A 20,258-nucleotide genomic window follows, 5' to 3' on the forward strand; every position below is an offset into this window, starting at 1 on the left:
TACAACTGTTGTACAAGTAATCGCCCCTAAAATATCATATGCATAATCTATTAGTCATTTTATCTTCTTTTTTTAGCTATTAAGGCATCAGCAGTATCATGCTGGATATTTTCCTCCATCCAGAAGAACGCCATAGCAAATTCATCCACACCTTTGTCATTAGACTTACCTGTTTGGCACCCATTGACTCAAACATCTTCTCCAGCTGGATTCTTAACTGCTGCACATTATTCAACAGGACACATGGCTGCAAGAGGACAGAGAGATTACACACATGCAGGAACTATTCAGTATCTGAAAGTGATTGCAATGACTGCTGTGTAAGTTATCTTTTAAACAAAGAATACATATATTAGTTTTTATTTAGGTAATTATTAAACTTGGGAAACACAAGTGTAAGTCAAAAAGAAGTTCTACGACATAGACGACAGACAGCAGGAGACGGGAATTAATAAGTAAACAACAGCAATGACTTCGAAATGGCATATTGTATAACGCATAAAATAAGTTTCACAAAATGATGATGCTATAAAAGGTGACAACTTACAATCTTCTCTTTGTCGATATAAGAAGGAAAACTCTTGGTCAGAATGGCGCTGTACTGCAGGAGAACTTTGGCAATAGTCTGAAGATGAAGAGGAAGAAATACATTAAAACTGTGGCAGCAACAACATTTTATTTGAAACAATTTAACAGTTTTATATCCAATTACTTTTACAATGTTGACAGAGGGGATTATATTGGACTTTCAGGGAATATGTCCCAAAGATCATCTCTCTACAGCATTATAAACATTCCCAGATGTCCCTTAATGTATTCTCCGGCATGCAGGAAGGAAAACCTGGAAACACAAAACTGTGCTGTCCCTCCATCCCCCCCAGGAAGGGGGTATTATGCCCAATTCAACATTTATTTTAATGAGCAAATGACAAATTCCCTTAACAAAAAATGTGAATTTGCCTCTAGACAATGGTGTAGCTGTTCTGTAATTTCCCTCATATGTTTTAATCATTCTAAGAAAAGAAAATAGTCACAGTCATGAGCTGGTTTTGGAAGAAAAAGGCCAACATGATCCCTGACAGTCAATGCATTATCAATTATGGATATTTTAGACCCAAAACCGCAACATGTTTAATGTAGCTCCAGCAACTTAAAAGATCAAATCAATGTAGTGTACTTGAGAGCAGGTGTTAGGCGTCACCATCTAGTGAAGTGGGTTTACCTTGGAGAAGCGGCGGCTGTACTGAGCCATGACGTTAGGGTCGGGACATTCCAGTTTCTTAATGATCTCAAAGCTCTGGTTGAGCTGGGTGAAGATATCCACCACAGAGCAGGAGAACAGAGCATGCTCAGACGTCTGCTGGAACTGAGACGGTGTAGAGTGGGCAAGGGAAAAAACACAGACAAATACATAAATAATACTTAAATATCTACATGCTAGCTGGTAGCCGATATGCTGATGCTGTGTATTTGTCTGTAAACATGGACTTCGGTCTTTTCCATTTTACCATTATTATGAAAACATAATCATGGCAGAGGTAACAACATATCAAAGGTTTATCTGAATTTTCTTACTCCGTCTTTTTTGTCTCTCTCTAGGGCTCCATGCATAAACTCCATAGATACATCCTCATTTTCTTCCAACCACTGTAGCACAAATTGTAGGAACCATCTACAAGGAAAAATAAAAACAATCAGAGTTAATACATATATTTTTAAATAACTTTAAATTAGGGGGTTTACTGCTGTTTTATCCCTTACCAATGACTATGTTAGAAAGAAAATAAGTCAAAAGCACTTACGATGGGTAGTCGGGAACAACACCCTTAACATTTGGCAGCTCCTTGACATATTCATTGTAGAGCCACTTGACCTTGAAGTGCAGGTTCATATAGTCTGTGCTCTTACACAGTCTGTGCTTCTCGTGTTCTGCACATACAAAGACATGAAGAAGAGCCTGTGAGCATTGTGGTGAGCTTGTGCCAGAGACTTGGGTAGATACCATCAAGTTGCATTGTGGGAAGGGTAGAATAAAGTGTGTTTGGGCTGTGACTCAGGCTGTATTCGAAACTGTGTACTACATACTACTGATGAAAGCAGAATACTATAATAACTAATAATAAATAATTAAGAATAATTACATAGAAACAGAAATATTCTCCCTGAAGGTCATATAGGGGTATCAGTATTAAACTGAGACTGTTTCCTAACCAGTTACAAACTCGTTGTAGTACGTTTAACGTCAGGCTAACATCAGAAGCCTCTGCTGCTTCATTTTTTACCTTCATTTTAAAATGTTATCCTTTATACCTTTATTTTTAATCTGACCCAGACATGGCATAATCCTAATTTTAGGATTACAGGATAGGGTCAGATCATTTAAAGTATTAAAACATTTACTTTACTGACCGCAAACAGAAATAATTCCACAGTTAGCAGAAGCAAATGTGAGGAGTAAGGGATCAATTCATGGCCAGGGTGGACAGGGGGAACCATTAAAGCAACCAACAGTGATTTTAATGTATATCCAACAGGATTATTGTTCCAAGACAGACTTGAAATAATGTGTACCTATCTTTTAACCCTAAAACAAAGTCATCTCTAAATTTACCAAAAGCTGTAAAGTCAAAGCATAATTATAAAATATCCCCATAAAAATAGCAGTATTAAAAATATTTTCTCTGGACAAAATGTCCTCTGATGGTTTTATATTCAAACAAAGATTGTATGTCATGTATACGCTCGTAATGATAATTTTGCATAAGCAATAATAATGAGTAGCTTTTGAGTACCAGGCACTTCAGTATTTTTTTCGTGACCCACTAAAAACTACTACTACTAAATTTAAATTTAAATTTGAAGAACTCTTTGGTAGTGCTCCTGGAGCAAAATCTCTCAGGACTCATTTCTGAACACATTTTCCTTCACTTTTTATATTAATGCATGATTGAAAATGAAAGGGCCATCACTTCTGTGCTGGAGTATGTGAAACAGATATTTCACAGTGATAGTCTCTGTAGGGGATTCATCTTGAGGACAGGGGCTGGGATAAGAGCTGACTGCCTCTGGGGACTGGTGGTTCTGTACAGTACAGTAGAGCAGAGAAAAATCACAGAGAGGCTCCTAGGAGACATAAGCAGCTTTCAAACCCTGCAGTTATTACTGCAGTTATTATTTCGCTCTTTCACTTCTTCCATGCCACGTTATCATTTTTGCCCCAGAACTTCTCATTTCTTCTTGCCATTTCCAGTTTCAGTATAATAAATACGTATCTGGTAAGTATAGGATACTGCACACACATATATGCTAATACTATCGTATATTATTTAGTGAGCCAAGAGTGTGAAGCAAGAGACACATTACAATACCTACAGTATTCACAGTACATTAAGACAATGTTTTGTACTAGATTTGGAGCTGGTGGTTTTTGCCAGCGTAAAATGTCTCGCTTGAAAATGATGGTATTAAGAGTTCTAATAAATGAAAACATGAGCAAAACATAAAAAAGCCGAACAATTCATCATGCAGAAATGATGATACTGTACACTTCTGTGTGTCACTGATAGACAGCAAGCGACTATGAGTGGGATAAAGGATATATGACAATGAGTGTGACTTGCCTTCCATAGCATACTTCATGTCTTGAGCAAACAATGTCCACATGACCTCCGCCGACACCTTCCCTACATTCAGTTCTTGAGGGAATCTGAGAGAGAGGCAACAATATGACAAACTTGTGACTTAGATTTCTGAGACCAAACATCATCATATATATATATATATATATATATAAAAAAGTATCATGATTTAAGCATTCATATTAAGTGTACATCTTGAGCTAACTAATCTCCTCCTACTCTCAATATGATCAACATTTATTTACTAACTGGTTAAGCACAGGTGTGTAGGCATTCCTGTCCTCTTCAATGATGGAGACAATGAGCATGATGAGTTTGGGCCAGAAGTCCAAGTTCTTGATGCTCGGACCCTGCTCCTCCAGTGGGAGATCCTCCTTGTTCTAGATTAGAACACAACACACAGTCAGTCACTCACTCAAAGAGAACTTGACAGAGGTTAAACACAATCAATATAATGGATTTTATTTCTGCTTTAGTAAACATACAGTCACTGCAATGCCTTGCAGTCAGGCTTAAGACAATGACTCACTGTGTCAACAGGTTGGTACTGCCTGCTATACAGCTCGTGGCAATTATTGAAGATGTAATCATATGTGGAGTTGAGGCAGGCCTTGACACAGTCCTTCACCACCTGGCTGGCTCTAGGCGGAGACTGTAGCTCCTGGACCTGAATAGCAGATGGAGATAGAAACACTGGCTGTCAATGACTGCAAGCAGTATTTTAGAGTACCTGACGACAGGGTTGTCCTGCATTGAAAGAGTTCAAACATGGAATACTTTCCCATTTAAAAGCAATGTATTTGCTAAGATCTTATAGGGAGCAACTACAGTAACTAGGTGACAATAGATTAAATGTTTTTAGCTACCTTCATTCTGAAGAAGGTGATGCTGGTAAGAAGGTCCACGGTGGATTTCAAATCCTGCAGGCGTTCCTTGCTACTGGCAGGAAAGTGGTTCTACAGACAAGAAAAACAAGTTTCATTTAATAAATTCAACATAATTAAAGACCATTACGGGCGTATAGTACATATCAATAAGGCAAGTGTAGAGAAATTATGCTCTTCACTCCTGTTCAAGACTGGAAATCAGATTCCTGCCACAGTTTGTACTTGCAGACAGACATTAAATGAATAAGTAACATGTCACAAAATATAGATTAAAACCTTAGACTACAAGGTTTCTCATTTAAGGACTTTGGTAGGTAGTGCAATTTGCAAACTTTACATGGGTTAATGTATACCTTAAATTCACAAAAACAAGTTATTACAGTTATTTATCGACACTGCTAAACGATATTTTGATGTCATAGGCAGTAATAATAATAATAATAATAATAATAATAATAACAGTATACCTTTTGAGAACAATATCAGTCATTAATAGCAGTGCTATTTATTTAGTACAATTAAAATTTACCCTGTAGGTTGAGAGGTCAATGCGCAAGGAGTTGTGTAACTGGTCTAAAAGCTTCACAAAGCGTTCTTTCTGTAAATAAAAGAAAAAAGAGAGATTATATGAGTATTAAGTGGATATGTACACAACAATAAGCAGAAAGAAAAGCTGCATACACATGTGTATGTATAACTAGTAGAGAAAGGAAGAGGGAGGCAAAAACACAGAGACAAGACATATTTATTGCCTGTATGTGTGTATGTGTGTGTGCTACAGTAATACAAACCCCAAAATTGGAGGCAGCAAAGCGGTCGGAGGCGGACACATTGGTGGAGGCGGTTGTGTGAGCGTAGAAGGCATTGATATTGGCCAGCAGGGTGCTCATCACTGCAGGAACCCCGGGACACATGTACTTAGACGATAGACAGGCAAAGTGCCTGGAAAGAGAAGCATAAGCAAAGCTTGATAAAGACCTGAGCAGCAGGCCTCCTCTTCCTCCCATTTACAAAGACACGTCATAGCTGTGCCTTTATTTGGTCAGCCTGTGTCCTTGTTTTCACTAAATGATCCCTATTACGAACAGTCATTTCATCTGGCCATCAGCTAGCTGGCACATTTAGGCTGAAGGATGGCCAATTGGAGTGTGCTCTCTGTGAATGATGGGCCCTAACAGGCATCTGTATGGAGCATGACATTTCAAAGAGACAAATCCATCCTCATCCCATTTATAATGGATTTTCTTTCATTTGGAGGCAAACAGGCAATGAGAACAGCATTGAGAGGGACTTTGATATGTCTGCAAAAGGCATAAAGGGAGGGCCAGTAACAAGGGGGGGTAAGGAGGTGACAAACACATGGACGGGTAGAAAGAGAGAGCTAGTGAGTGTGTTCTTCTGTCCATTGTGATATGTCAGACTCACGTCATGGCCTGGTAGATTGACTCAATCCCATAGCGCATTGCAAACTCGTCCACTATTTCTTGCCCCACATCGTCAAAGTAGACTTTCCACGCATCATCTCCACGTGCCTCTGGGATTTTCACCACACCTTGGCCCAGCACGTCAGTGGAGTGGTGGAACAGGTTCTGTAATGGACAGAAACATTGTGTTAATGTCATTTAAATGGCTATTAAAGATTCCTGTTGTGACTGTTACCTCACTGACGCACTCCTGAAAGCTTAAGGTATAAGTACTAGCCTGGGTGTTTAGGTTATTGTAGAATCAAATACCTCATGCAAACAGGTGTACTGCACATGATATGGAGCCACTTTCTCCTCTCCTTTGATCTCCACATTGATTTGGAGGCGAATGGCACCTGACACAGCTGACTTGTCTGTCCTCTTTTCTGTAATTAAACACAAATACACACGTTCTTGATTCATAACTCCAATCCAAATCTGTGACATGGACGCACATGAAACCAGGTCTGTTAACACAACAGTAATTACTGACTATTAACATGGCAGTTCTATTGTAGGGGGTTCTGTTTCTACAGTTTGATGGCAGTGCAGAGCTAATAGAAGTCCTCCAGCTGATAGTGAGGGAGACAATGGCAGTGGGCTGTATGGGTCTGTGGCTGATCACTGAAGACACTTGAGCCGGAGCTTCTCTGGAGGTGGAGTGCTTGGCGGCTCACCCCTGCTATTTGCCCTGACAGGCACATCATTAGGGGTAATTTGTACATGTCGGCGGAGCGGTCGATTTCCGACTGGAGTGCTGCTACTTGATAATCACACATCAGGAGGAGAAAGGGGGAGACTAAGGAAGGGAGGGGAGGGGTGCTTTGGAGCACAAGAAGATATAGATGAAGAAGGGAAAATGGTTTAAATGGATCGGGCACATAACATGATTGATCATTAATTTTGCTTCAAATTCTAATTCCTAATGATTCTGAAAGGGGGTATTTTGTTCATGTAATTATCAGATGGATATTAAATCGTGCATTCATGTCTCAAGAGTTTAAAAGAAACAACAGCAGATTTATAGGCACATTCATATTCACTGCCATGCTGTTCCAGTGGCAGATTTATTTATTGCCACAGTGTAAATTTTAGCACTTTAATCAAGTAGACACAAGAGATGTTTTAGACAGACATCAAAACAGTATGGCATAATGCTAATGCATGCTATGTAATGGTGGGTGAGTTACTCTATCAATTTAGAAGTGTTCATAGACCAACAGTGAGTTGATGTCTGGATAAAAGCTGTCAACTGACAACACCAAACAACACAGGAGGCAGATCTTACAGAGATAATTCAGAAATATAATTCCAAAGACAATGCAGTTTGTCTGCATGATCAAACTGACACAATCAGGAAGAGATATAATCCTGAGATGTATCCACTGCTACCTTCATTTGTGCTGTACAACCAGTGCTAATACAAAAAAGCAAAAGAGACTGATACATCAGTTCCTGTGTACTTGTAAGACAGAACTCAGGCCTAATCCTAATGAAAATATCTTCACACCCTGTGGAATAGTACTTGGGATTATAATGAAACAAGTTATTTATCGTAAAATGAGCAAGTGCAAAGGGACTTCATAGAATAAGCTTGCCAGGAAAAGCCACTATTTTCAAGCAGGCCAATATGCGCCTTGGGGCCACTCATTGGCTCTGTAAAAAAAAAGAAAAAAAAACTGCTGCAGGCAAAGGAGACGTGGGTAATGAGCTTCTGACTGGACTTACTGAAAATGGAACTCTTGGCACCAAACACAAACACACAAATGTGGTAAGACTGTACGCTTCATCAGAGGCAGATCCATCCTTCATTAAGAGAAAGTCACGTACAATAAAATCTAGCTTGTTGTAGATGATTTCCTTGCATGCCAGGGAGAAAATGCCTGAGGTAGTATTAAGTAAAAAAGACATGGCACATGAGGAACAACATGATGTATGTCATGATCTAAGGGCCCTGGGATAAAATATCTTTATACTGTAATATTTTAGGATCCAAGAAGTTGTGTTTCTCACTATTAGACTACCAAGAGAAACAACATGTAGCTGTTACTCTTGATACCTGCAAGAGTTAAAGTTGTAGCAGTTATTATTTACTTGTAGTATTATATACTTTCTTTGCCTGTTGTGGCAACACTACATCTCTGCTGCTATCACACGTGAATGAGAGAGTTTCTAAGTTTGTGACTGAGTTATAACCTGGTTCCATTAAGTCCTTCACATCTACACACCAATAAAACAGACCATATTTCATTTCACTCCTGGTATACAAACAGTATACTTTTTACTGTATGTCCATAAAGAACACAGCATACTGACCAAGGTTGTACCAGACATCCATTTCTCCGCTCAGTGTTCGAACTTCAATTATACTCTGGCCCAGGAAATCATCAGATTCCCTCTTCAGACGCTGCTTCACCCTCGACTTGATGTCATCATCCTCGTCCCACACACGTACTTTAATTCGGTCTGAGGAATTGTGGCACTCACTAGCGCAAAACAGAAAATGAAGAAAAACATCAACTAAAGAATAATATTTTAGAGGATGCAATTCCTTGGTAGTGTTTATAAAGAACAAGCATGACGGCAATATGTGGTCTTTGACTCCAGGCTAGTGTATGCCCTGCTATTATACATACACACTAACTCTATTAGGAAGACCCTTGCGCAAGAATGAAGTTTTACATTTATACACACATTTGATAACAAAGACATTTTGATGACTTACAAGTGGAACTTCTCCTCCCAGACAGGGTTGAGGTTGCCATAAATGGTCTTGGTTCTCTTCTTGGTCTTGCCCACCTGAACAGTGACATATGGATCACTGGATCCTGTCTTGTCCTTTGCCTGAAGTCCTTGAGCACAAACGACTATTGCGCCAAAGACAAAACGAACAAAAATTAGCATTACTAAGAATCGCCTGTGGTACTGCTGAGATCGATGCTGAGGAGTAAACTTTAAGTTTATACCTGTGATGGTGATCTTGGCTGACCACTTTGAGGTGCCGTCCAGTACGCTCTGCTTGATAGTCTTCATCTGCTGCGCATGGATGGCTTTGCTGATGACATATACTTCCCTGATAAGCTCAAAGATTTCTGGTTTGTTCCTTTCCCTGATCTTCATCCTGTCCTTCATGGCCATGATAATATTCTGAGTCCGGTCTTCAGCTCCATGCTTAGAGCTCTTCTCAGCAGCACCTAAATAATTTAACAAAAGTTTTAAAAAATACTGTCTCACTAGTAGCAGTGCACGTGAAGAGATACCTAAGCTATTAACATTTTCTTAAGGAAATGAAAGCTTGTCAATGTGAGGAAATATGTTAAACTGGTCAACTGCTCAGAATCCTTTATATTCAACAACATTCAGTACTCACGCTGTAGACAATCAGCATTTAGCAGCTCTTGACACTTCTCATGACACTTGACCCCACACTCGGAGCAACGCATGCCTTGGCGGGCTATTCCCCACAGCAGCCCCTCACACTCATAGCAGTATGTGGGCGTAGTGGCAGTCCACACCTCAAAGTTATGTGGTGTAGTGCAGGATATGGGATAGATGAGGGCCTGAAGGGTCTTCTTGTACACATGGTTTTTCTACAGAGGGGAGACATTTTTTAAATGTATGGATTTCCTGTTTCATTTATAAGGAGAGAAATGGCAGGTAAGAGAGAAGGCACACAGCACCTACAGCACCACAAGCATGTGAAATGTGCACTGGTTTATTAAATCACCATTAAAATCTTTTGGGGGGAACGGATGATATTATCATCCAATTATGAAGGCAGAGAAAGTATATAGTGTTGTACTCACCAGTTCCTCATCCTTGATTGAGGACCGTGCAGCCATAGCAGAAGCGATCCCCGCCTTCCTGGCTTGGACAAGGGACTGAACAACAGATGACAAAGGACATTTTGGCTAAGTTAGCATTTATTAAAAGCACCTACAACAACTTAGCGTCTATTAAAAGCACACACAACCCACGACCCAAGCACCTTACTAGAACAATGAAGGTCAGTATGGTTAAAAAGGTGGCTGGGGTGGTTGTAAGGGTGGTGAGTAGGGTTAATAAAGTATTTTTTTCCCACTGATGAATTCTCAACCGATGAGCGTAAACCCCATGTGAGTATTATTAGCTTTAGGCAACTAGTGAAGAAGAAATTACTAAAAAGGATAAAGTTATACCAGTATCAACACTGTAAAATAATAACAAAACCATCATCCAAACATTTTTGTGACAGTGTTAGTAGCATATTCTACTCGTGTGCCTTTATTGTTTGCCTCTACATGGCTGAGGTGAAGGAAAATACAAACCAAAAAGTGGGGGAATGATTTGGTGATTATATATCATAATGATAATATCAAGTAGGAAGAAAAGCTACCCATGACCAAGAGAATGCATGCAAATGTTTTTTTTTTATTTGTATAAAACAAGAGGTTTGCCATCAGAGAGATCAACATGCTATAGGCATAAATGTTTGAGGCAACTGCTGTTTTATTTGTCCTACTTGATATTTTGCAAAAGGGAGTGGCAACTGGGTTCTATTAACTTACCATAGCCTGACCAAGGAGAGTGTATGCATTCAAGAGAGTTGTGGGGAATAGTTTCGGGTTTAAGAGAGGAGGGAGAGAGAAATTAGCAGTCTGATTTCATATTTGTCTCCATCTGTTGATAACAATCTCATCCCAAATTCAGCTCAAAGGTAAAAGAATAACTGTGACTTCTGTGGTGGTCTCATACACAGAAAGACATGCATTCACAAAGAAAGAACAAAACAAACAGGATGACATATGACATACAGTATATATAGTGAAGGAGTGACATTAGTTATAGGTTAGTACTGACCACATCGCTGACCAAGGGGATAGGCTTCTTTTTACGCAGGTCTGGCATGCTGTCAATTCCATACAGACCAGATCCACCACTATGTACCATCAAAAAGAGTATTAAAGTTAATAAAAAAGTCCTCACATACAAAAACACAACAGGGCATTTTCACAGTCATCACAACAGGGTCGCAATACTATAGCCACACTTGTATTAATATGCAAGTGTATTGCTACTACAGTTATTATTTAAGAATACCTAACATTATTTCCAAAATTGTGTGTGAGCAAACTGACCAAACAGTGACTTACCCTGGTTTGACCCAGGCCTGTCGAGCATTGGGTTCTTCATCTCGAACCTACAAGATTTCAAATATGAGAATTTAGACTGTTGAGTTACAACAAGCCTGATGCACAGCAATATATATCATAAGAAGAGGGAAGTAATGGAAAGTTGTATTTGGTTGAGTTTCACCTCTCTGATGTTACAGAACATGCAAAGTCAAATAAAAAAAGAGTGATGATGCCTTTAAAACACAGGTTCAAATACAACTGACTCTTTAATTGTAAAAGATGGTGTATGAAATGCAATGGTGGACCAATATACTGATACAAAAACCACAGAGTAAGTTGTATTACACAGGTTGAGATGCAATTGTTGATTGTTAAAATAACTTTTCTTGCCACAAACTCTTTTAAGAGACACTCTACATAACTTTACAAGGACTTCACAAAACCACCAAAACTGTAAATAAAGAACTACACATGTAGTTGCTTTACTTTTCCTCAAAGGTAAACTTTTCATCAGCATCTACGTATCTGTCTCTCAGATGACAGATGTTGAAAGTGGAGATCCTTCTGGGTTTCACTCTTACAGTATGAGTTTCTGATAGTATTTGAAAAACTTCTGGGGAAAACATAAAGCAGCTGCTGTAACACGAGCACTAGAAAAAGAAATGGGGAATGGTACTCTAAAGATACAACATGAATTAAACCAATAATAAACTATTTATTATGCAGAATAACTGAAGTAATGGAGCCAATTGCAGAATTGCAAGATTAAGTTTTCAATAAAACCCTGCATGCTCTGGAGGGTACACAAGCATTCCCTTTGACAAAGACAAGTAATGGAGAAAGAAAATGAACATTGTTATCCCACAACATTGAAATCAACAGAAAAAAATAACTATAGCTTAAATGCGGAGCTAATGTTATATGAGTAACCTGATTATCTTCTTTGCCACACTCTGCAAAGAGAAAAAAATTAAAGAATTAGAAATTGTGGAGAATACTATGGAAGCGCAAACTACTTTGGACCATATGTTCAAGGTAGTGATTTAAAGAGACAATGGATCAACTAACAATTCTCTAATCAACAAACAATTTATAGATGATACCCGTACAAGGCTAAATATATATTAATCTCAATGCAATAGACGTACATTTAATTATATAATTTCATGCTTTAAGGTGTATTTTTTTGCTGCTATGACTGGGCTTGCCAGTGATTATAGTCAAAGAAAAGATTATACCTGGGATAAATTCGTCTTGAGATTGGGATCCCTGAGACCCTTGAGAGCCATAAGACCCCTGGGACCCCTGAGCCGATTTGGACAGTCTATGACGGGTTTGCCTCTTTTCCTTCAGAATGCGCTTGAAATTAGCTATACGCTCTTTGTGGCTGGCATCAGTAGACTTTCCTTGATTAACCTCATCAAGAATGTGGTTTTCCCTAATTGGACTTAACCGCACCTCATCTGTACTGAGCACTGGAACCAGTGGACTCTCACCCTGCCTTTCTGGACAGCGGTCTGGTGTTAAATCAAGGTTGGACAGTTCCCCATCTGTTGGACATTCTCCTTTGCCCTGGGAAATCTCAACAGAGTGATACTCAGTTGGGGTGCAGGGAGAGTGGCTTGCTTCACGGGGAGATGCTTGAAGAGAGCATTGCAAGTTATCATGTGTCTCGCTACAATCCACATAGACCGAAGCCTCACTGGCCCTCCTTTGGAGAGTCAAATTGAGTGTGGTTTTCTGTCAGACTAACCTCCCCCTCTGTATACTCTGTACTGCTCTGCTCGTGTACACTGGCCTGTCTGAGAGGGGATGGAGATGCCTCAGACTCACTATCATCTTTTACCCCTTCAGGGTTGGGTCCTTCCAACTTTTTCAAAGCCCCTTTCAAAGCTGACCTGAAAGTGAGTACAGCCTTGCTAAAAGTTGTTACATCAAAGCCTACATTGGGGGTCTTGGCACTATCAGGATCTATTTCAGAAGATTCCTGTGACAATGATTCTCCTGCTTCATCCCTGGAGATGCTGTGATCTGTCCACTCCCTGTCCAAACTGTCTGCGGACCCCAGATCAAGAGTGTCACCAGACGATGGATCATCACACGGTGAATGTGGCTCCAGGTAACCATCATCACAGTCTGTCAGAAGCACTGTGGAGCAACTCAGACTCCTGGAGGGCCCACTACCAAGGTCATTTGGACAAGCATCCATGGTGTGGTAACCAGAGCTGCGTGAGTATGGGCAGTTTGCAGAACAGTCACACTCCAAGTTTTCTTCCTCAATTTGCAGTCTAGGGGGCCTCCAGTCCACCATACTGGAAGAACTCGAAGGAGAGTTGTAAGGGTGTCCAAACAACAATGAGAGATGCTCAGAGCTGTTTTGTGAAGAATGACCTGGTGTGCTACTTTGTGTCTCCTCTGTGGCACACCTGTCCCAAACACGTAGACAGTTGTCTAGCTCTTCTGCACTGTTTGCACAAGAGCAGATGTCCTCTTCACTCCAACCTCCTTCTCCACTTACACTGTGCTGCATATCAACAGAAGTCCACCTGCTATATTCTGTGTCACCAGAAAGAAAGCCTGCTTCTGGACAGTTGGAACTGTGACACGATGACAAAGAGCTGGTGCTGTGGTAGCCATAACCATGATGAAGCTCTTGGTAGCAGGGGTCAGGTTTTGTAGGGCCTAGCATGTTCATATTTGAACTTTGCTCCGAGTTCTCTTGGTCTGTTTGCTGGTCTGACTGGAGAGTGACTCTATCGACATGCCATTGTTTGGGTGATCTATGCGAAGGTATATATCCTGAATCTTTTCCACAATCTTTGCGATCCAACAGTGGACTGGCGTCTTTGTCTTGAAGAGATGTTATGGCATTCTGCCTACCCAAGCTTCCTTGTCTGATGCGAGGCGTTTGAGAAACAGGACTAGGATGGGGTGCAGCTGAAGCCCCAGAGTACAGCTCACCTATTTCACTGAGCACTGCATCAACACAACAAGATACTTCATCCACAGAGCCTCGCACAGATGTTAGATACTGCCTCAGGTCAGATATTTCCTCCTGGATCTTGTTGATACCTTTCAGCTCTTTTAGTATATGTTCCACTATGTTACTAGAGCCTTGTTCTGCCTCCTTATCCTCCATCTCTTCTTTCTCTTCTTCATTTCTGATCCTTTCAATGAGCCTGGGAACAGAATCCTTCACAACCCCAATGCCATCCTGGCAATCAGAACTGCTGTTTTCCTCAGACGGGGTAAGTTCAGCTTTGGTATCCACTGATGACAGGTCATGAAGGGAGTTATCCTCTGGCCCCTGCAGAGACTTCTGCAGCTTTCTGCACAGACTTTGCCCGACTTTGGGACTCTGCGATCTCTTCTTCTGCAGGTCTCCCCTCGTGGGCGAGAGTGAAAGTAGCTCTGATTTGTAGAGTTCATCCTGTTCACTGATGCCTCCTCTGGGGAACATCCCTGAGAAGTGGCACTCTTGATCAGCTGTTTCCACACATGGACAAACCACTGTCTCAGTGACTCCTCCTTAGGATGGTGTAAGCATAAGCCAACATTTTAAACTTCAAATGAGTACCTGCACCATGACTGACAAGATCAAGTAAATTATTTTGTTGACAAAGCAGTGAAAACTCCAAGCACTAATCTGCATTTGTTGTATGTAAATTTAATTTACTGAAGAATCTAGCTCTGCTACATCTGTGCTATAAAATAACAAGATAAAGGCATTTTTCAGTTATCATTTATTTTACTACTTTAACTCATAGTGGAATGAAAATGCAAAGGATCAAATAAATAGCTTTATCATTAATATTAATTCTTTTGAATTTACTGGAATGCATTTTCTATGACCAACAGACCAGACAGTTAAGAGAGAGGAAAAAAAAGAAGTAACTCTGACACATTATTAAGCATTGGTTTCAACAGTCAACAAATTCTGGCTATGTACTATATGCATTTTCTTTTTTAAAAAAATAGGGCAGAATGTTGCTTTACTTGCAGATAAAATAGTTTAAAACATTAAGAACATATGAGATCTTAAACTAATATATAGGGTCACTGTGAGAGACTACACTACTAAGTACAGTATAGAAATAGTATAGATGGCGTTGCTTTAACTGACCTCCTCTCAGTTAGAGTAGCAACTTGCAGAATGAACACCATGCAGCTGCTTGAATCTCTGTAATTAGAATGCTTTGGAAAAGCAGCTCAGTAATTAGATGACAGGTCAATTCTCTTGTCTAAGGCCATGTCATTCTTTCACACCCATACCAGCTGCATGGCTTGATAGCTCTGACCCATTGCCTACAGTGTACACACTAAAGGCATCTTTGAATACCTCAAAAATGACATAAACATAAATCTATCTAATGGCATTACATACTCAAGGGAAGTATGTAGTCGAAATTCATTTCTGCAAGTGAACCAGTTGGTAAAATTGATAAACATAGTCTTGTTTACAATACTGAAGGGGCACATGTTGAGCAATTATATGGATATGTCTCATATGCTCCTTCCATTAAGTCATAGTATATATTAGACACAGCTCAGGCATATTAATTTTGTACACTGAGCCTCACTATATAGACAATCAGACAACAATCAGTTCAGAAAATCCTGTAATTGTCATGGTCCTGCTGACTGCCCTTAAACTAGACATAGTAGGATTTGTTAGAACTAGAGAATATGAAGTTCTTATTGGATTTTTTTTATCCTTAAGCTGAGTTGACTGTTCAATGCCACCTTTTCAGAACAATAAATATATAGAGTGAACTGTTAATCTTATTTTGTTTTTTTATTGCTTTATCTTTGTAACTGAAAATGGGGCAACATCCATTGTTTCCTAACTTGTTTAAAACAATGTCTTAATTACAGCCTTTAACAAAACACAATTATTTTATTCTTATTAAGAAGGATGCATGCTGATTTTATGTTGCATGCTGCAACTTCCTTACTTCACCCTCCCATTCCAAGCCCAAAGGGGAAACTACAGTGTCTGGAAATTGCCTGAAAATATGAATGGCCCTATCTAGAGCCAGTGTTTGGTTTCTCCATTCTGGCCTACTGTAGAAACATGGGAGTTCAACATGGCAACCGCCATGGAAGGCAACCAACGGTGTCTGTAGATAAAAAATGTCTCACTCTAAGGGCAATTAAAACATAAAGTGATGATACACTAATGAAGACATACCTCTAAATATTATATACCATTTCTTTTTAGCAATGCACTGGAGGTCTTCAATGAGCACTTGAGCACAGAAGTTATGGATTTGCCTGATAGGGGTTTAGTAGGCAGATAAATATAATCAAGCCTATCAAAATAAAATGTTTCCTATCACTACTAAATTTTAAATTAATTATCTTTTTTCTCTCCGTAAAAAATGGTCTGTGGCCTGGATAAAAAAAGATGTCTTGCTTTTGAAGTTTTTAAGTTGACTTCTTCTCAAGGAATTTTCTTTGAAAATGAAAATCACCTGAGTACTGAAAAAGGCTAAAATTCGGTAGTACTAGGTACTAAGACACATAAGACCTTTTATATGTACATTAACCAAACATTAGTTGTGTATAACATGGAATACCATATCATTGAATCAAAGTCTAACCCAAACTTAACTCTAAGTGCATAAAAAGACAAATATATATTGAAATGTAAGCCTTACCTTATAAGAAAAAATTATAATCAAGAACAACCTGTAGATAATGTCTTGCAAGATCCATTAAATCTGCGTGGCTCGGCCAATAAATAATAGTAATTTTCCTGTCCTTCTTCAAAATGTATCCCCAGGTGTATTATTGAATGTCTTGCTCTGCCTCAATTAAACCAGCAGATCTTCTTTAACTGACAGAGATGTAGAAGTGCTGAATCCCTCATTTCTACCACTGGAATGGCAAGCACGATAGTGGTAGACTACGATCACACAGCAGTTCACCCTCAGTTAAGTAGCCATCCCTACTTCCCTCCCACCCTCTTGCATGCTTTCTCTGCTCTCTCTCCCTCTGTCCTCTGGCAATGTATTCCAAGCACAAAGCTAATCTGAGGCTGTGAGACTGCCAGCTCTCAGTCTCATTCACTCTCTCTCTGTGTTTCCACATCTGCCAGTTGCTGATATTTGTGATTTTTCTATTTCTACTTATAAAAAGTGAAAACAGTCCTTATAAACATATCAGTAACACTGGTTTCCCTGCACTCAATGATAGCCTTTCCTTGTAAACGTAAAATTGTAAAGACAAAGTCAATTCTACTCAAAGATTGCAGCTCAGTCATATCAAATATGGGTGCTGAAAGTGAAACTGGAAAAGGGTCTGGCAGCTAGTTCCACTTCCTGATCTAGATTTTTCCCATATGCCGAGGAAACTGTAAACAAGCTACAAATCTCATCTCATTCCAGTCTTTGAATGTAAGCGAGCATGTGAGGATGTTTTATCATGTCAAGCCTAGCGTTCTGGCCACTGTTGCATTGCTAGACAGATTAACAAACAATTCAAGTTCTTTACTGTCTTTTCAGCCTTTAGACTTGTGTCCAGTGTTTCCCTCCATCCTGTAATAAATAGCACCTACAGTAGACAGCTTTCACCTTCCTTTCCACTTATATTCATGTCTTCAATCAGCCATCATTTACAGTACATGTTCGTCTCAACCAGGCCATGCAAACCAATCATTATAATGGAGCCAAGCAAGGTTCTATATGAGCCACACCTTTACTGCTATGCCATAAAAAGCTTAATCAAGGGGATGAACTCCAGTTAGGGCTGAGAGATTGTGATGTTTTTATTAGGACCACCCTCAACATTTCTGATCTAAGATTCTGGATTAGATTCAACATCGTTTGACATGCAGTGGATACAAATTCTCCATAATTGTACTGGAGATTGGTTCAATATGAGGTTATATTGCAACAGCCAAACATGCTATGATAAAGATCAAAACAATGTCATGTGATCTGATCAAGAGATAAACAGCTCCGCTGATGCAATTGCCACACCTTCTCATCTCTTAAATCCTTCCCTCTGATTCGATTGTCCAAATGATGGCACAAGTAAACCACATTATTTTTGTCATAGTAGAACATCATAGGTACCTGAAGTAATGATTCATGCAAAAGATGAAGTGATGGACAGTCAACAGTATACTTGAGCCTCCCAATCACAGTGCCATGAACAGAGATACAATTAACCAATCTAAAATTAATTACAAATGCTATGTTACTTAAAAACTAGGCAGGACCATCTTACCTCTCTATTCAAGCAGCATATGTTGGCTGGACAGCTTAAGCAGAGAGAAGCAAGCTTATGACAAGTTGGCTGCAGGCACAGGTGGGTTAAACTAAATCAAATAAAGTCAACCTTTACTTGAAAATGAAATCCCGGGTGCCTTTGATGATGCACTAAATCCCTAGTAGTTTTACTGTTGCTGCTCTGAGGCTATCAACAATCTGTCTGCGTACCCCACTGTTCCCAATAATGAATGTGTGTCACCACAAGGGCACAGAGGAGCAAATGGGTTTTGTTGCAAAAAAATTAAAAAAACAATTGCAGTTGTAATATTATTCTTATACATTTTAGTGCATCATCTTAAACAATCAAAGAGGTTAAACTCAACCACTTTAAAAAAATTGCAATTGGTTGTATATGTCTGTGTATGCATATGTGCAATCTTTGTATATGTGTAGTAGAGTGTGAAAGAAGAGGGTAAGGAAGTCAGACTTCAGAGGTGATCAGAGATCAGATACTGGTGGTGCCTACCTCCCGGAGCTGAACCCTGACTTTATTGATGGCCTTCAACCAACGAACTCTGGATGGGGAAAAGGGTAATGGCGGCCCATCATCGTGGAACCTGGGTTACATGGATTTAAGAGTAGAGCAACAGAGAGATAAGCTCTTAGTGTCCATGCATGTTCATTATAGCACATGCAAAACTGAGTTGAATTCTGAGCAGAAACCATACCTTTGGAGTTTAGAGGACACTCTCTCCACTGGAGTGTCATTTTTCAGGCCCTGTCCTACTTCAGGGGACAACCTATGTATCTCCTGCTCACCGACAGAAGAGTGTCCATTGGTGGAAAGATGTCCATTGGTGCGTGTCTTCCCATTGGCAGAGGGGTGAAAGCCAGTACTGTGGTAGGAGTGGAAGGACTCCTCTAGTTCTGACCCGCCAGTGCTCTCCTGGCCAGTCTCACTAAGGTGGGAGCTCGTCTGGCTCAGGTTTCCTGATGACCCAAAGCGACTACTTTCCACTGGACTACAATGGTGAGAGAAGAGTGAGGAAAATATTCAATGTCAGAATACTTTTTCTGAGATCAGAACTAGGTGAAACACTATTTCTAAATATTTTTGTGTTTAATATTTTTGGCTAGATAAGTGGGGATTGTTACATATAACAAGTTTAAGTACTTATAAATAGTTTCAATGTATCATAGTTTTTGGGTTGTAATAAACCCCACTCATCTACTAAGAATTGTGTCCAAACAGGACTTAACTATCTAGCAAAGGTCTACTTTAATTAATAACGTCTCTGAATTATCAATTGGTATACAGTAGCTACACACACCACATCATGCCCTAAAAATACCCAACCTTGCACTGAGGCTGTTGCATGTTAGAAAATAATGAAAATGTGAAAATTGTATTAATGCGTTAGCTTGCATATTATACACTGCATATGCTTATATTGGACTTGCTTTTTTCAAACCAAAACAGCACACATAAGAGTATGCCTTATTTTGTGGTGCAAAGTATAAAATCCACTGTGACTGCCTGTCCTTACGAAAAACGGTATATTTATGTACATTTTATTCTCAATATTTTCTTTTCACCTGTCAACGAGACAGAACACATACTGTATATACGGTGTACAATGGTTAGTAAGCTTACGGAGAGGCAGGGTTATAGTACAGATGGGCGATAATAAAAAAAAAAATGTACCTGTGGATTTGAAATTTTACCTTTTATAAAGTCGGACCTTATAACCAGTTTCATTTTAAGGGGCAGAATGCATACTGGCTACATTTATAATGTTTTAATTTCTGGGCTAAATTGTAAGAATTTACAAAATTTGATTCACGTAACCTAATAAATCAAAAATAATTTCCACCATATCAAATAATACACAACACAAATGATATGACAGAATTCCAAGTGCAAACAAAATTTACATTA

General features: G+C 39.5%; 2 protein-coding genes across 11 annotated transcripts in view; both read right to left on the reverse strand.

Annotated features, from left to right (window-relative positions):
* Window positions 1-20,258, reverse strand: part of LOC127370892 (protein unc-13 homolog B) — a 67,080-nt gene that overhangs the window by 9,576 nt on the left and 37,246 nt on the right. For 9 of the 10 annotated variants that reach the window (XM_051413363.1, XM_051413365.1, XM_051413362.1 and 6 more), the window contains 22 exons: window positions 19,048-19,341; window positions 18,846-18,936; window positions 11,121-11,167; window positions 10,828-10,906; window positions 9,795-9,869; window positions 9,359-9,578; window positions 8,955-9,182; window positions 8,714-8,855; window positions 8,305-8,474; window positions 6,259-6,374; window positions 5,951-6,114; window positions 5,317-5,467; window positions 5,055-5,123; window positions 4,505-4,594; window positions 4,168-4,305; window positions 3,888-4,018; window positions 3,621-3,706; window positions 1,803-1,929; window positions 1,576-1,672; window positions 1,223-1,366; window positions 548-625; window positions 170-247 (listed from right to left, as the gene is read on the reverse strand). In XM_051413363.1, coding sequence (XP_051269323.1) covers window positions 170-247; window positions 548-625; window positions 1,223-1,366; window positions 1,576-1,672; window positions 1,803-1,929; window positions 3,621-3,706; window positions 3,888-4,018; window positions 4,168-4,305; window positions 4,505-4,594; window positions 5,055-5,123; window positions 5,317-5,467; window positions 5,951-6,114; window positions 6,259-6,374; window positions 8,305-8,474; window positions 8,714-8,855; window positions 8,955-9,182; window positions 9,359-9,578; window positions 9,795-9,869; window positions 10,828-10,906; window positions 11,121-11,167; window positions 18,846-18,936; window positions 19,048-19,341 — 2,815 coding nt within the window. The other variant, XM_051413369.1, reaches the window with a different exon arrangement.
* On the reverse strand, window positions 12,708-17,100 carry LOC127370896 (uncharacterized). Its single transcript, XM_051413378.1, has 2 exons — window positions 16,763-17,100; window positions 12,708-14,630 (listed from the first exon to the last, which is right to left on the reverse strand). The coding sequence occupies exon 2, from the start codon at window positions 14,560-14,562 to the stop codon at window positions 12,802-12,804; it is 1,761 nt and encodes a 586-aa protein (XP_051269338.1). The 5' UTR covers window positions 14,563-14,630; window positions 16,763-17,100; the 3' UTR covers window positions 12,708-12,801.

This window comes from Dicentrarchus labrax, unplaced genomic scaffold (genome assembly GCF_905237075.1).
Source record: "Dicentrarchus labrax unplaced genomic scaffold, dlabrax2021, whole genome shotgun sequence".
NCBI lineage: Eukaryota > Metazoa > Chordata > Actinopteri > Moronidae > Dicentrarchus > Dicentrarchus labrax.

Bases quoted from the DNA above. Each gene is read 5' to 3' on its own strand.
- LOC127370896 (XM_051413378.1), bottom strand. From the start codon at position 14,562: ATGTTCCCCAGAGGAGGCATCAGTGAACAGGATGAACTCTACAAATCA.